General features: G+C 36.1%; 2 protein-coding genes across 2 annotated transcripts in view; one reads left to right on the top strand and one right to left on the bottom strand.

Moving 5' to 3' along the window:
• Positions 1-6,190, top strand: part of LOC124630761 (protocadherin-like wing polarity protein stan) — a 171,146-nt gene extending 164,956 nt beyond the window's left edge. The window contains exons 44-55 of the mRNA XM_047164745.1: positions 105-251; positions 691-888; positions 1,174-1,266; positions 1,385-1,501; positions 1,738-1,856; positions 2,227-2,415; positions 2,751-2,852; positions 2,975-3,200; positions 3,511-3,920; positions 4,257-4,331; positions 4,632-4,686; positions 5,761-6,190. Of these exons, the coding sequence (XP_047020701.1) occupies positions 105-251; positions 691-888; positions 1,174-1,266; positions 1,385-1,501; positions 1,738-1,856; positions 2,227-2,415; positions 2,751-2,852; positions 2,975-3,200; positions 3,511-3,920; positions 4,257-4,331; positions 4,632-4,686; positions 5,761-5,800 (1,771 nt within the window). The 3' untranslated portion in view covers positions 5,801-6,190. The remainder of the gene's footprint in view (positions 1-104; positions 252-690; positions 889-1,173; positions 1,267-1,384; positions 1,502-1,737; positions 1,857-2,226; positions 2,416-2,750; positions 2,853-2,974; positions 3,201-3,510; positions 3,921-4,256; positions 4,332-4,631; positions 4,687-5,760) is intronic.
• Positions 6,191-11,146: 4,956 nt separating this feature from the next.
• Positions 11,147-13,740, bottom strand: LOC124630326 (V-type proton ATPase 21 kDa proteolipid subunit c''). Its single transcript, XM_047164183.1, has 2 exons — positions 12,938-13,740; positions 11,147-12,384 (listed from the first exon to the last, which is right to left on the bottom strand). The coding sequence occupies exon 1, from the start codon at positions 13,584-13,586 to the stop codon at positions 12,969-12,971; it is 618 nt and encodes a 205-aa protein (XP_047020139.1). The 5' UTR covers positions 13,587-13,740; the 3' UTR covers positions 11,147-12,384; positions 12,938-12,968.
• Positions 13,741-14,684: the final 944 nt, after the last annotated feature.

The raw sequence follows: 14,684 nt of genomic DNA, 5'->3' as shown, positions 1-14,684 counted from the left end.
CATAAGGATTAAGTTTTTTACTTTTGACAATAGCACTAAAGATAGCTTTTTATACATATGCTTGTAATCCAATGTCTAATCCACAATCAATGTCATTCAAACAGTTGCTGGGTAAGCTGCCACGAGCCGGTGGTCTGGTGGGTGGTGATCCCGTCAGCGGTGTACGCGGGCGCCGCGCTCGTGTTCCTGGCCGGAGCTACTCGTGCCGCCTTCACTGTCAGAGATCATATCATCGGGTTTGGGAACTTGAGGTGAGTTAGTTACGAAGGGTGACGGTAACAAAGATGCTAGGATAAAAGACTTTAACATGAAAGTAAGAAACATCGTGTTTGTAATTAATCGTATCGATAAGTTCTCGTATTAAGTCTTTTTGATGGATCGTTGTAAGGCACTAGAAATTATAGGGCAAGATTCGGTAAACTCTTGAAATCGATCGCTAAATGGTTCACTGTGGTAATTTTGGAAGCGGCCCTTAGTACACTTGTAATTCAGGTCACAAAATTCAAATATGCCATTTATTCAACTACCAATAAACTACCAGGAGGTACCAATAAGGTTGGAAACAGTGCTGAACCGATATCTACGTTACTGACCAAATGAGAATCTCACACGTATCGTCGATCAACCACTGTTTCTAGCCTATCAGATAGCTATTATGCCACACTCCAAATCACATCTCTATCCCACCAGATTACTTCTCGGCGTAAGCCTAGTATGCACCCCACTAGCCTGCGCCGCATGGGCTAGTGCCCTCCTGCTGGGCAGTGAGGCGGGAGCGCGGCGTGACGCGCTCAGTGCGGCGCTAGCAGCCGCCGTGGCAGCTCACGCCGCTGCTGCCAGTCTTGGGTACATCGCCTTTAATGTGCGAGTAAGGGACAATCTACGAAGGTAAGTACAAAGGAGATCCCTAATCATCAGCTGTTAGGTACAGGCCTCTTCTTTTTGGGGCTAAAGGAATATCAGGAAATGTGCACGGCCTTGGAACACGAAGAGGTGTTGAAGTTCTGGACTCCTTTGTTTTCTAGGGCCGTGTTTCTTTTGGACCTAGAGAAACATGGTGTCACTACTTTTTGCTCCATTTACAGCGGGTTTTCCATTCGATGATTTGCCACCTTCCAAAGAACGTCTCCTTTAACCTTTGCCGTAGTTACTGACATCTTCTTTCATTTACAGAACTGTACTAAGATGTTTAGGCAAGAAAGTGCCTCTAGTCGACACATCGGTCATAATCAGCAGCAGTGCTCAAAACTTGTCACAAGTCAATAGGTAAGTAAACAACAAAAATCTTTTCAAAATTTAGCTCAAAAGAAACACCAACCTCGAAACAATAATTTAAAACGTACAGCCTACAAATTAAAGTCTAAAATTCATTGTATTCTCCTAGGTCTGCCTTAGCATATCACAGTAGCACAGAACCAGGACGTCAAATGAGGAACATCGGCATTTCAGCATCATCAACCACCTCTAGATCTACTACTAAAACAAGTTCTAGTCCTTACAGGTAAGTCAAAGTTATATTTCTTGTTAATTTAGCTACTGGTTCTGCCACATTACGTATGTTTCCAACTGGAGTTACCTATGTCAATAATTTTATTAGGTCCAAGATAAAACCAGATTGCCGGAGCATCTGCCTACGTTTTGTCTGGTCTTATAAATATTTTAAACTTGCTAAATTATTCAGTTAATACCTAGTTTTTCTTCATTATTTCCCATAACTACTTATTTATTTATTCTTAGTCGCAGCGACGGTCAACTGCGTCATACGAGCACATCCACCTCAAACTACAACACAAGCGCCAGTGATATGCCCGCGTACCTGAGAGGGTTTGACTCTTCTCTTCATACTAGGAAAGATGGTAAGCATCCATTCTTCCGAACACACTTACACATCTGTCAGATCTTCGACCTTTAAAACATTTACTTTTCCTGCCATACAGCAACATAGGGGTTATGCATCTACATAACCCCTATTATATTGCTCAATATCGGAAGTAGTGGAGAAGCATTCTGCGAGCCCTATGTCTCTTGATTATTGACCCCTCTCGATGATTGATGAAGAACAGTATGGCATCATCATCATCAGTACATTTTTCTTAAAAAATACTTGAACTGTGTGTGAACATTACATAGACGATATACAGAGTATAATATTAGCAACAAATTATTGTTCATGTTGATTTACCATTTAATGATCTCCAAAACACCTCAAATCTACCCATTCCTCAGACGAAGGTCGCCGTCGTCGTAAAACAGCCACCGATGGTGAAACAACAGGAGAAACTGGCGAGGAAGCCACGGAAGCTACCGACAGCGACAGTGATGCGAGTGCGAGAAGTCTGGATCTCGCCTCCAGCCACTCGTCTGATGATGACGAGACCAGCACTAGACGGTCCAGTCATCCACCTTCTGCTAACAGTACGTATTGTTTTATCGTCACAGATTTCCACCTGGGATGTGCCCCCGAAATTCGCTATCGCAGTTTTGAGCAACCATCCAAAAGCCTGTGAACTCTATCAAATTTTCGTTACTTATTTCTCAACAAAACTTTCTCAGTCTACTAACACTAGGTACTACTAGGTACTATATACTAAATAAATCGGATCGTTTGAACCGCTATTGGTTCTCTAGTTATTGCAACTTCCACTGTTACAATTACTACAAGTCTCTTTCAGTATCCGATCAAGAAACAATTTCGTAACATATCGTGGTCTTCATTTGTTTTCTTTCGTCTAATTTCAATACTTCTGTAGGGGATCGAGCTACAAGCGGCAGTGCAGCGAGTTACCTGCCGAACATAACTGAAGGAGCACCACTTGCTATGCAACCAAGATGGCCTTCGCATATAAGAGAAGGTATGACAACAAACACAAAAAAGATGCGATAGTACTGATAATATATCTCCTTTTAACTTTTTTAAATTAATGTAAAGTCATCTACATAGATCAGAAGTTTAACCAGCTCAATTTTCCACCAGAACCAAACCGTCCAGAAATGGGCCGCTGGTCTCAAGAGACCGGTTCAGACAACGAGGGACTCAACACGGGGATGGCGTCCCCCTCCCCCAACCCTCTGCCCAACCCTGACTTGACTTCTGATGTGTACCAGCTCAGCAGACATCGGATGAAGCCCTCGATATTGGAGAATGTGCATGATACGTATGTGGCCAGTGTTGATGCTTCTCGACTGCCACTTGATAATAGGTACGTAATACGTTTTTTTATGTTTTCTAAGATTGTAAATGAATAAGATTATAAATAGGCCAAGACAGGAAAAAGGTCTTTGCTGTGGGAGTCTCTTTTGAGCGCATTGGGGGAGAAATCAAAAATCTATTGAAGTGGGGTCGGAAATTAGCGTCATGAAAACTGCTTGGTCATCCCACATCATGCTGTCATCGAGCCCTGGTCAATTTATTTTGATAATGAAAGTGTAGAGGAAATTATTAGATCAAAAACAGACAATCCTTTTAGTTTCGTCTTAACGACTAGAAATGTACTAACTACACCATTTCAGATACGGCGTGATGGAAGACGAACTAATGTACGGAGTCCTTCCAACAGACACAGAGAAACAAATGCCATACGACCCTAACTACCCAATATCCCCCACCATGTACCGACTGCCCGGCAACCCTTACGGGTCCAAAACTTACCTCCCCTCACGAACATCAGACTACGGGTACAGCCCCACAAAATACCTAAATTCAGACTCAAACGTCTACGGGTCTAGAGACTTCAGAGACTCTGGGGTCTCTACTAGAGAACACGATGGCTACCCGCCGAGAGATTTCAGAGATTCAGGCATAGCCACCATGTTGAAGAATGACTATCAAAGGAAGATGGACAGCCATTACGGAGACTATAATGATAGGATGTCGGAGGGATCAGATAAGCATCATGATAAATATTTGTTCCCTTACACAGGTATGTGAATTGTGTCTTTATTTCAGTTTAGTACTTTGATGTGTCACAATAGAACCTGTACCTAATTATGTTTAAGAAAGTCAAACTTTTTTTTTCTTATGTACTTACTCCACTCATATACTCCTCCTGTCTACTCTCTTACGTATTTCCCCAATATGTTCCCTCATAGACTCCCCCTAACCCCTTATGTAATCCAGTATAAAACACAGTTCTATTTTTGTTATCTATATTTTTGTGTGTGCTTTCTTTAAATTTGTTTCATGTTATTTGTTGATCCAAGCTTCCCTAGTGTTTGAGAGTGATCCGCTTTTGACGTTATTATTTTGCTTGCTTTAGCTGAGGAAGACCACGCTCACTTGCGTGGGATCAGCCAGCCACCGCCAGTCCGTAGTAGTGAGATGGCACATCCAGGTAATTTTATAGCCTCGAACACTCCACACGATATTGACATATGATATTTGCCATGCAAACAATCTGGCAACATTACATATTTATATTCGTTTTTTTTTTTGTTGTTGTCATAACTACATAAAATATGGAGCGATTTTTTTTATTTCTTGTCAAATTATAGGTATGTGTTCTTGGTTTTATGTAAATTAAATGTAGATTTTGTACCGTCGTATTTATATTATACCACTAGTTCTAGTAGACTTTGTTACATTTTTCGAGAACGTCTGTGTACATATTAACAAACTGTTTGTTTCATCCTAGCTGAGAATCAACAGCAGATGGGGGCGCCATTAGCGAGTATGGGGGAGACGAGCGAGTAAGTGTGAAACCTATTTTATTGCACGATCATGTTTGCACGTAAAAATGTTTCATTTTTATTTTTGAAGACGGAATTCTGTAAATTATTCTATGTCTAATATCCTATCCCTATTCATAAAATGATATTCGATATTTTCAGTAGATTCTACTATCAAATTGTTTTACCTACAATTTACTGAGACTGTATTTTGAATTAGGTACTTATAAAAAAAAAATCTATACAGAATTCCGAGCAAAAAACATTTTCAGAAGTCATAGGTACTTACTTTTTAATCCAAAACCTACCCTGCTTAAGTATAAAAAAAATTGCCATAGTAAAAAAAATCTAAACCAACACTTCTGAAAACCGTTTTTTAATTCTTTTACCTACTTATTATTTGTTCAATAAATCCAGCCATAATGATAACATTGTCAATAGATGGTGGCGGTTGTATGAGAAACACTCATTGTAATCATCTTTTGCTTTGCTAACCCGGTGGTGTTGCCGCAATCATCTTCAACCATTTAGGGAAGAGGTAAATCAACGACTTTATTCATAGTCTTGACCAGTTTTTTGAGACTACATAATTTATTAGAAAAAAAAATAAAGTATTATAGTTCGGCCATTCAGAGAATGCGTTCCTGACACGTCGCGATTGAACTGACGACGTAACTACATTCATTGATTATTGATATAATAATGTTGTTTTAATGCTCCTCAATTGTTAAAACGGTAAACAACCAGCAAAAATATTTTTATCGTAACTGCAACGCCATTGCAAAGTTACGTCGTCAGTTCAATCGCGACGTGTCAGGAACGCATTCTCTGAATGGCCGAACTATAATTACAACAAAATGTAGATATATCATGTTCAAAACATGGTCATGACATTAATTAAGGCAAACTGCTGAAAAATCTTTTACATACAGTGTTTTTAAATTTTGAAAAAGATTGTTTTGCCGTTCCAGACATAATCTTTATTTTATTTTAATTAAGTCTTGCATGCTTTTAAATTGTCATATTATTTAATTAGAGATTTTTTTTTAAATAAATGTTGATGTTCATCAATTTTATATCTGAAAATAATTACAGGAAATCTACTACTGAGGACGATGCTGAGACGAGAGTATAACAACGCTAAATAGTACAAGATTTCCAATGAATCTCAATTAGTTATTAATTTAATTTTAAACTTCTTAGTAACGGTATAAATTAGTATTAATTTACGCAAAGACTGTCGTTAAATCAGTACCCACTGCCATAGTGTAGAGTAACGAGTATTTATTTTTGAATTTATGTCTATGCTTTAAATAGTAACTATAGTGGAACTGAAGTTAGAATTAAATGTTTTGAATACTCATTTTTTATCGGGTTTAGCGTTTGAAAGTCTGCTCTTAGATTAAAACTTATATGTCGACGATATTCTGATATCTCAATTGGTGTATGAAAAAAAATACTCAATAAATGGACACAATACATAAGAACACATACCTCTATCGATATAGACGTGTAAATACTAATGTATAAGTCTGTTTTTTAATCTCGTAGACTAAATTGACACTTGCAAAATGTCAAACTTTCTAATAATTTTGCTAGCTCTGTGGTGCAGTGTTGTACTTACGATACCGGTACGTTGAATCGTAACTTTTTACAATAAGTCATCCTGAAATAATGGGCTTATCCTTGATGATTACGCATGGCTTTGCGTGGTCAGATATCCCTGGCAGTTTGTAGCACGTCGTACAGCCATGTGTACGTACGTGAATTTTAAATATAAAACTTTGAATGAATATTAAATTCGTCTATTATAGATAAAAAGTTACGATTCAACGAACCGGTATCGTAAGTACAACACTGCACCACAGAGCTAGCAAAATTATTAGAAAGTTTGACATTTTGCAAGTGTCAATTTAGTCTACGAGATTAAAAAACAGACTATAGGAATCTTAATTCATACACTCAATGTAGCAAAAATTATAAAGAATTTATTTAAGTGTGCGTTGGTATAGTGCAGATCTGCCTAATGCATGTTTATTGAAATAAGAATGACATCCAAAGTCAGTCATGTAAATAGTTAAGTTAGCTTAACGAGTAGACGTTTACCGATTTATCTTCCACACAGTACTCTTTTCAATTCTTTTGAAACTTAAGTTTGTTTAGTGTTCAAAATTAACTTCGACACTAAAATAATAGAAAATACTTTTGTAATTTAATTCGGTAAATGCACTCCAAATATACTTTAGTGCAAAATATGAATTACTTTTTATTTTTATATAAGAAACCAAAACTATCGTTTGTAAACATCGTAGGAATAAGTTTAGTAAAGATAGGTAATGTTTGTAATATTGTGAATGATTTTTTTTTAGACTTGTTTGGTGTGTAGGAGGTTTTATAACTGTATCTACATAAGTAAAAGAAATACTTTTGGGAGTCGCAGAATAACCTGAACCTGTTTTTCCAAGTGTTGGTTTGTTATTATGTTTTTATTAAAACGATGATTTCTTATGAACCATAAACTGATTATGTAAATAGCGTGTTGTGTGCATTTCTAGCGTTTTAACGAAGAGTCCACCTATTTTGTAAATAATAGATTTTTACACTTTTAGTAGTTAAATTAGGGACTACAATAGAGGAATATTAAGTAAAAGCTTTATTTAGATATTCTCTAGTGTCAGATTGCCATAATTAGGTAATATTTAATGAGTTCGTAGAATGCACTATGAATATGAACAAAGTTGATTGTAAGTTTCTCGAAACTGCTACTATTTGCTGTTTAATTACTCAAGGCGTTTTGACATGACCCAAATTATTGTTAAAGTGGCATTTTATCCACTATGTATTTTTAATTGTGTATGTATTTGTCTATGTAATATTTATTTAATCTTATTTACCTACATTCTCAAAACTTTAGAATGTGAATTACCTACCTACAAGACGTCAGATTTCATGTTTCTGATTTCAACAATTGATTCAACACTTACCTACTTATCCAAGTCACCCGTTTATGCCTATTGCTCAAATTTATGTAATGTATCTCTTAGGTATTTAAACATATTGTGAACTTACCTACCTAAGCAATTTGACACTGCTTTGAACAATCGCATTTGCCACTTTTAGGAATACATTTCGGCTTATTTTTGTATCTTACATTCCATTTTGTGATATTATGTATCTTTTTCACCATTTTCTATGTATTTTTACTGGCAATATTTATATAGTGGTACAAACATTTGAATTGTTTTATAAATAAAATAAAATATTTTATTGCTACCCAGTGTTGTTTCATTTACAATTATTTGTCCAACCTACTTCGGTATTATACCTAGAGGTACATTGATATAAGTAGGTAAGTATTTGGGGTCTCATATAAAATCTCCTTCCTATAAACTATATTTTAACTAAAATATTCCATTAAAAAATCGGTAAAAAAACTGTTAAGTTAAACGGTTTTATCTTATGTGCACTGAAAACTAAAAAAAAAAACAGTTAGGTATTTACCTATAAACCTACGTAGGTGGTCCCGGTCATATTAGACGTTTTTCTAGTTTTTAGTATTTAATGAAAATGCCTACAGAATATTCTTCATTCTATATATGGGTCAGCAGCGGTGAGGGAGTGTCAGACTCCTACTGACTAAAAACCGTTGTGTTTCGTCGTAGACCTTTTATGTACCACGACCACGGTAACTCTTTCCACAATCCCGCAGCCCAGGCAGGCCTTGGCCCTGTTCGGCCCCGCTCGGGTTGCTGACAGTATTCTACTTGAGTAGCCCTTTTATTTGATACCCATATTAAGGGGGTTGTGGAAAAATATGTAATCCGCCATTTTGTGCCGGCGGCCATCTTGGATTTACAATGTTATTGATATTACTATATGGGAAATAATAAGTTTAGCCACAAAATTATTTATTGGACACATCATTAAACTTCTAATTTTATAACTAAGCAACGAGGAAATGACATAGCCTCTAATAAACTAATTCGTCTTTTTTACAACGCCATCTACTAGAAAGCTTCAATAAAAGATCATCAATTAATGTAACTTGTCCTTCTTATTTATACATTGTCATCTAATTTACTAACTCGGCCTCATTTTTCCAAAAACGAGCCAAGAAAAACGAGATCAACATTTTTCTTGGCTCGTTTTTTTTTTGATGGTAGAATTTAATTTGGATTCATTTTATTTAGCATATTGCCATTTATAACCTTCAATTAAAAAAACATTGTATTAAAAATTGAAGTTATAGTGACGAAAACGAATCGCTGCAAAACCGACTCCACGTAGTCTTGTCTGCCCTACCCCTAGAGTGCAATTCAAAACCGCGTAGGCGCGGAGGGGCGAGGCGGCCTGCGAGCTGAGGCGCAGGTAGGTTTAACGCTCGCCGCCGCGGCTGAGGCTGGCCGGCGGAGCCGGCCAGCAAGCCGAAGCTGCGGTAGTGAGCGTGAAAACCATCTGCGACGATAAGCTCGCCTGGGACCGCCGGAGCCCCGCAGCGCCGGAGCCGTGACAGAAGCCATGCTTGTTGCATGTTGCATGCTTACTTCCATGCTGGGTCAATTAATATGGGATGTGTTATATTTTAAACAAAAAAACGCAGTAGGTACGAGTTAAAAAATTAGAAGCTAAATACATATTTTTATGATGTCACTTAATAGTATTTAAGAAGTTTACTGTCAGAATGCATGCTACAAATTTAGATGCAAAAAAATAACTCGTGGCTAAGATAGTATTATTTAGATGCTCGACGCTTTATTAATTGTGGCTGACTTAGTCATTTAGAAGGCAACATACATTTTTGGGGGCGAATAATGATATTAAAAAGAAGCCTGTTTAATTAGCACCCTTACTATATTGTATTGTCATCGGAATTAAAGATGTGTACCAAACAGATCAATCTGACAACAGGAAGGTACTTAAAGGACAATGGGCGAAATGTCTGAATATTGGTCTACTCCCTCCCCCCTCCCGTCTTTTCAAGCGTTACATTTTGTACTAACATACTACTTACCAATTCTTAGTACTTTAGATGTTAGAACATGTTTTAAGTTTTTTTTATCGATAGTTAGTTTCAAGTTCTTAGATTCCTTCTCTAGTACCTAATGAATTATATATCACTGGAAATCATCCTCCGAGCCTTTTCCCATCTATGTTGGGGTCGGCTTCCAGTCTAACCGGATTCAGCTGAGTACCAGTGCTTTACAAGAAGCGACTGCCTATCTGACCTCCTCAACCCAGTTACCCAGGCAACCCGATACCCCTTGATTAGACTGGTGTCAGACTTACTGGCTTCTGACTACCCGTAACGATTGCCAAGGATGTTCAATGACAGCCGGGACCTACAGTTTAACGTGCCATCCGAAACACAGTCATTTGGTGTCTAAGCTATACTTAGAAAGTACATACAAACTTAGAAAAGTTGCATTGGTACCTACTTGCCTGACTTGGAATCGAACCCGCGCCCCCATACTCGAGAGGTTGGTTCTTTGCCCACTAGGCCACCACGACTTCAATATATATCACTGGAAAGGCCTTTTTAAATAGAACATTTCGTATGAACATACCTCCAACGAATTATATGTACTTTAGAAGCTAGAGCTTATTTTAGATTATATTATCGATAGTTAGTTTCAAGTTCTTAGATTCCTTCTCTAGTAATAAATTATATATCACTGGAAAGGCCTTTTTAAATAGATCATTTCGTTCTTAAATAGGTAGGTACCTCTAACAAATTTTCAGTACTTTAGAAGCTACAGCAGATTTTAGACATATTTATTATTTCACTAAACACGTTCTAACTCTCTAAATACTAACAAAAGACAATCGCCGCCATACAAGAAAATACTCTACATAACACGAGCTTTCTATTGATATATCACTTAATGCTAGAGGAGAGGTAGACCAAAACGCTCATTGTCCTTTGAAATACCAAGAATAAATAATAAAACAAACGGGGTGAGCTAAATAAAACCGTTTAAAATAAGTAATTTTAATAATTATATAAAGTCTGAACATGACCACGTAACGTAATAAATCTTACGCATGTCAGTGTTTTATCAGTCACAATCAAAAACGGTCCTAAGCGCCCCCGCTTCTCACGCGCATTCGTGATAATGCCAGAATTGATTAGACTGCTCACTAGATATGTGGTTCCTTACCAATAGGTATCTTATGAAAATCGTTGCTTGCTAAATAATTAATAATTATCATCATTCTCCTAATAACTAGATGGTCTCAAAATCATCGAGGAAACTACATGCAACTCTGTTTAGATCATTCCATCTCAAACGGTTCAATAATTTTTTTGTGAAAGTATAGCAACCAAATAATCCAGGTTGACTAATTTGCTTCTCAATTCGAAATCAGGCATTTCTATCAACCTAGCCACAAATTACTATAATTAAGATTGGTCACAACAATATTTAGTGGAACTGTCAAGAGAATATTGTGGTCTTATAAAACTAGAAATAAATAAAATTAATACAACTTTTTATCTATTTATTCATCAACATACATAATATCTACATTTGCACAAATAAAATATATTTTACTTAGAATTACATCAGTAAACTGTTTTAAAGACTGATATAATACTTTCTCGTTCGTTTTGTTCCGAAATATGAACACTGAGCTAAGAGCCAGTGTTGATTCTCGATTGATATACCAAATACCAACAATGTGTGGCAATAAATCAACTCCTCAACAACTCCTATAGTTAAGTTTATGCAGATGAATTTACAAGTACGTACAATAAATTAGTAAGGTAAGCAAACTAATATTTACAATTGGGAGTTACAATAACTTGATTTTTATATAATTTAAAAGGGAAACAGTGCTTTCTTGATACCAGAGAACATTAACAATTTAGATATTTTCCTAGCAGACACAGGCAGCATTTACAAATATGTAAAATATATTTCATGATAGGTTATATTAAGCTATCATTAAAGATTTCATTTCGGTGTAAAATGTTGTGCTTCACAATAAGTCAATATAAAGTTCTGCCGATGGCTCCGTACAATGTCATCAACATCACTCATGTACTACAACCGTGTCTAATGGAAAATAACATATCACACCAAATACGAAATTTATGTACATTATCTTTTATTACTATGTATAAACATGGGTTACAGACTGACCAATCAAAGCTTTTACAAAACTTGAAACAAGGTTTAATGGAATGTATAAGCCTTATTAATGACTAGGTATATACTGTTGTTACATCAAGCCAGAGCTTTACATTAGGCCACGGAAACTCTAAAAGTAATGTGTACCTAGTCATTTCAAATGAGGACACTGTTATGGTTCAATACAAACACAATCTCGACCGGGAACTATATAGTTGTCAATAAAATACTGCAATACAATCCAAACCTCAGTTCAAATATCTGTAATCTTAGCACAAATGCCTTAATATATGCAACAACAATTAAAGTCAATTTATAGTACATACAGTTATTATAACATCAAAAATTTAATATTACTTTAAGATACTAAGATGTGAAGTGCTAAGACCAGATATTTTATTGATCATTAAGATTAAAAAATAATTTACATTATATAAACACATCAACAGAGAATAGGCAGGAAATACACAAGTTCAACACTGCAATTATATTACTTGAAGCTTCTTCGGTGATTAATAAGTATTGAGCACTGGACACTCTGGTTGTTAAGGTAGGTCAAGGCTGGTAACACATCCAGTGCTGTTTTACACTGAAATAAAAATAAAAACTCACATTATTATCTCAAATATATTTAATAACAAATACAATTAATCAAATTGCTAATTATTTTAAAAGATAATCTATTAATTGAGGGAATACAATAGCTTAAGGAAAATAATAATTGTGTATACAAATAATGTCAAGTGACTAAATCATGCTGTAACTAATGTTTAGATTTCCATTCTTTCAAGATCATGTGACCTACATAATAAACTATTTAAATCTTTTATATGGAGTCACCATAATTACATAAAGCAGTAACAAATATGCTGAATAGTGGAATTATTAACACTGATTCAAGTCTATGAATACATTTTTGATATAATAATAGTGAAATTCATGAAATTTACCACAATTCAAAATAAATAATTGGGAAAAGGTTAATAAAACTTGTCAATCACACCTGGATGATACAAAAATAGATCATACACAGAAGTTGTATACAACTAAGATAGGAAATTATTGATTGAACATCATGAATCATGGTCAAAGCTACAGAGAATTACAAACTTAAAATATTTAAATGCAAATATTATACTTACACTTAGATTCAAGTTTTATTTTATTCTTAAATTACTGGTTGCCCATTTTGCACTTTGACGTCATGTAGATACCAACAATAAGACCGAAGAGACCAATGGCTGATCCGAAAATCTCTACAATTAGGATCTTTACGAACAGGGCAGCATTTGCTGCATCAGCCAAGGCAGCACCGGAGCCGACGATACCCACAGCAATACCACAGAACAAGTTGACGAGGCCCACGGCGGCGCCAGCACCGAACATCACATAACCAGCCATCCAGTTCTGTTGCTTGATGTTCATGTCAGTCAGGGGCTCTGTGTACCGTTCCAGCATTCCAGACAACACGATGGCAGTGATCAACCCGTAGATGGCAACGGCTTCGCAGAAGATGACGGAGATCAAGTTCTTGGTCTTGATTCTGGGCGCTTTGACACCTCCTCCAACTATGCTCACTCCGGTCGTGTGGATGCCCATAGCTGCGCCCACGACAGACAGAGCCACGGAGAACGCAATTCCCAACGTACCCCACATGTAGGGGGACGTATGCTCCAGGAACCATCCGAGGCTTATTTGCTCACCCTTTCCTTGGAGAAGATAGAACATAGCAAATGTCGGAATCACGAGCACCAGCAGCAGCGCGAACAGGTAAGTTAGGAAGTACCTCATCTTGGATGGTTTTTTTAGCAAATTGGAGCTGAATTACCCGATATTCCCGAAAGGGACGGCCTTTTTTCGCCCAATTTTTGCCTTGACAGAAAACTCAAAAGCGAAGAGGTCTTGTGATCACAAGTTGTCATAGACAATAAAAGGGTTGCAATACCAAAAATTCGTTAAAATTTAGTTCCTTCTTGTGACTCTGTGCTGCCAGCCAACAGAAAAGAATTTAGGATTACCGAGCCGAGGAATAAATATTGAAAAGTGTTGTTAACATTTAATTTTGTAAACATTCTGTAAAAGAGACCTTCTATTCCTCGTACTTTATATTTGGAACTTCAAAATCTTACTCCTTGATTAGGTTACCAGAAAATAGAGTCCATCTATCAGCTTTTAATATATTAATAAATACTGATTATCGGACTATCAAAAGTTATTAGTAGTAACTTGTTAATTACAAAAGTCAGATTTTATATTCATTACATAAAAGTCATTAAAAAAAAAACGCTTACCTACTAAAATTGACCCATGTGGAAAAAATTTCAAATAGGGTTTCTAATTGCGAATATTTCAAAAGATCCTAATTAATATTAAGCAATTCTAGATGATAAAAATGGTACTGAATATTTCCAGAAATAAATATTTTAATATGGAAAGTAATTTTCACTACAAAATGTCCATCATCAATCAATCACATCAATCATGCGTTTAGTCTATGATCTACAAGTATTTTTATAGTAGACCTCATACTGAATCAAAGTTATTTAGGGTTAAATAAAATATTGAATTTGTAGCTTAAGTTCCTAAATTACTTCAGTATCGAAAAATTTTTATGTACCTAGCAAAAACTCCATTAAATAAAAATTCATGGGAAAATTGATTTCCCCTTTGAAATAAGCACAATGATGATTAAAACAAAAAAAAAAACAATTTTTGTCTTAATAGAGTAGATGTTAAAATTCTTCATAGGTTCATTTTTCATAGGAACTATTTATTTACATTATAATTTCATGGTCAGATTAGGAATCTAGTCTGCGGGTTTGATAACAAGGATTAGGAGAGGAGAGGAGAGGAGAGGAGGGTTAGGCCGTGACATTACCCTTTTTGACA

This window comes from Helicoverpa zea, chromosome 5 (genome assembly GCF_022581195.2).
Source record: "Helicoverpa zea isolate HzStark_Cry1AcR chromosome 5, ilHelZeax1.1, whole genome shotgun sequence".
NCBI lineage: Eukaryota > Metazoa > Arthropoda > Insecta > Lepidoptera > Noctuidae > Helicoverpa > Helicoverpa zea.
This window is presented reverse-complemented; position numbering and strand designations above follow the sequence as displayed.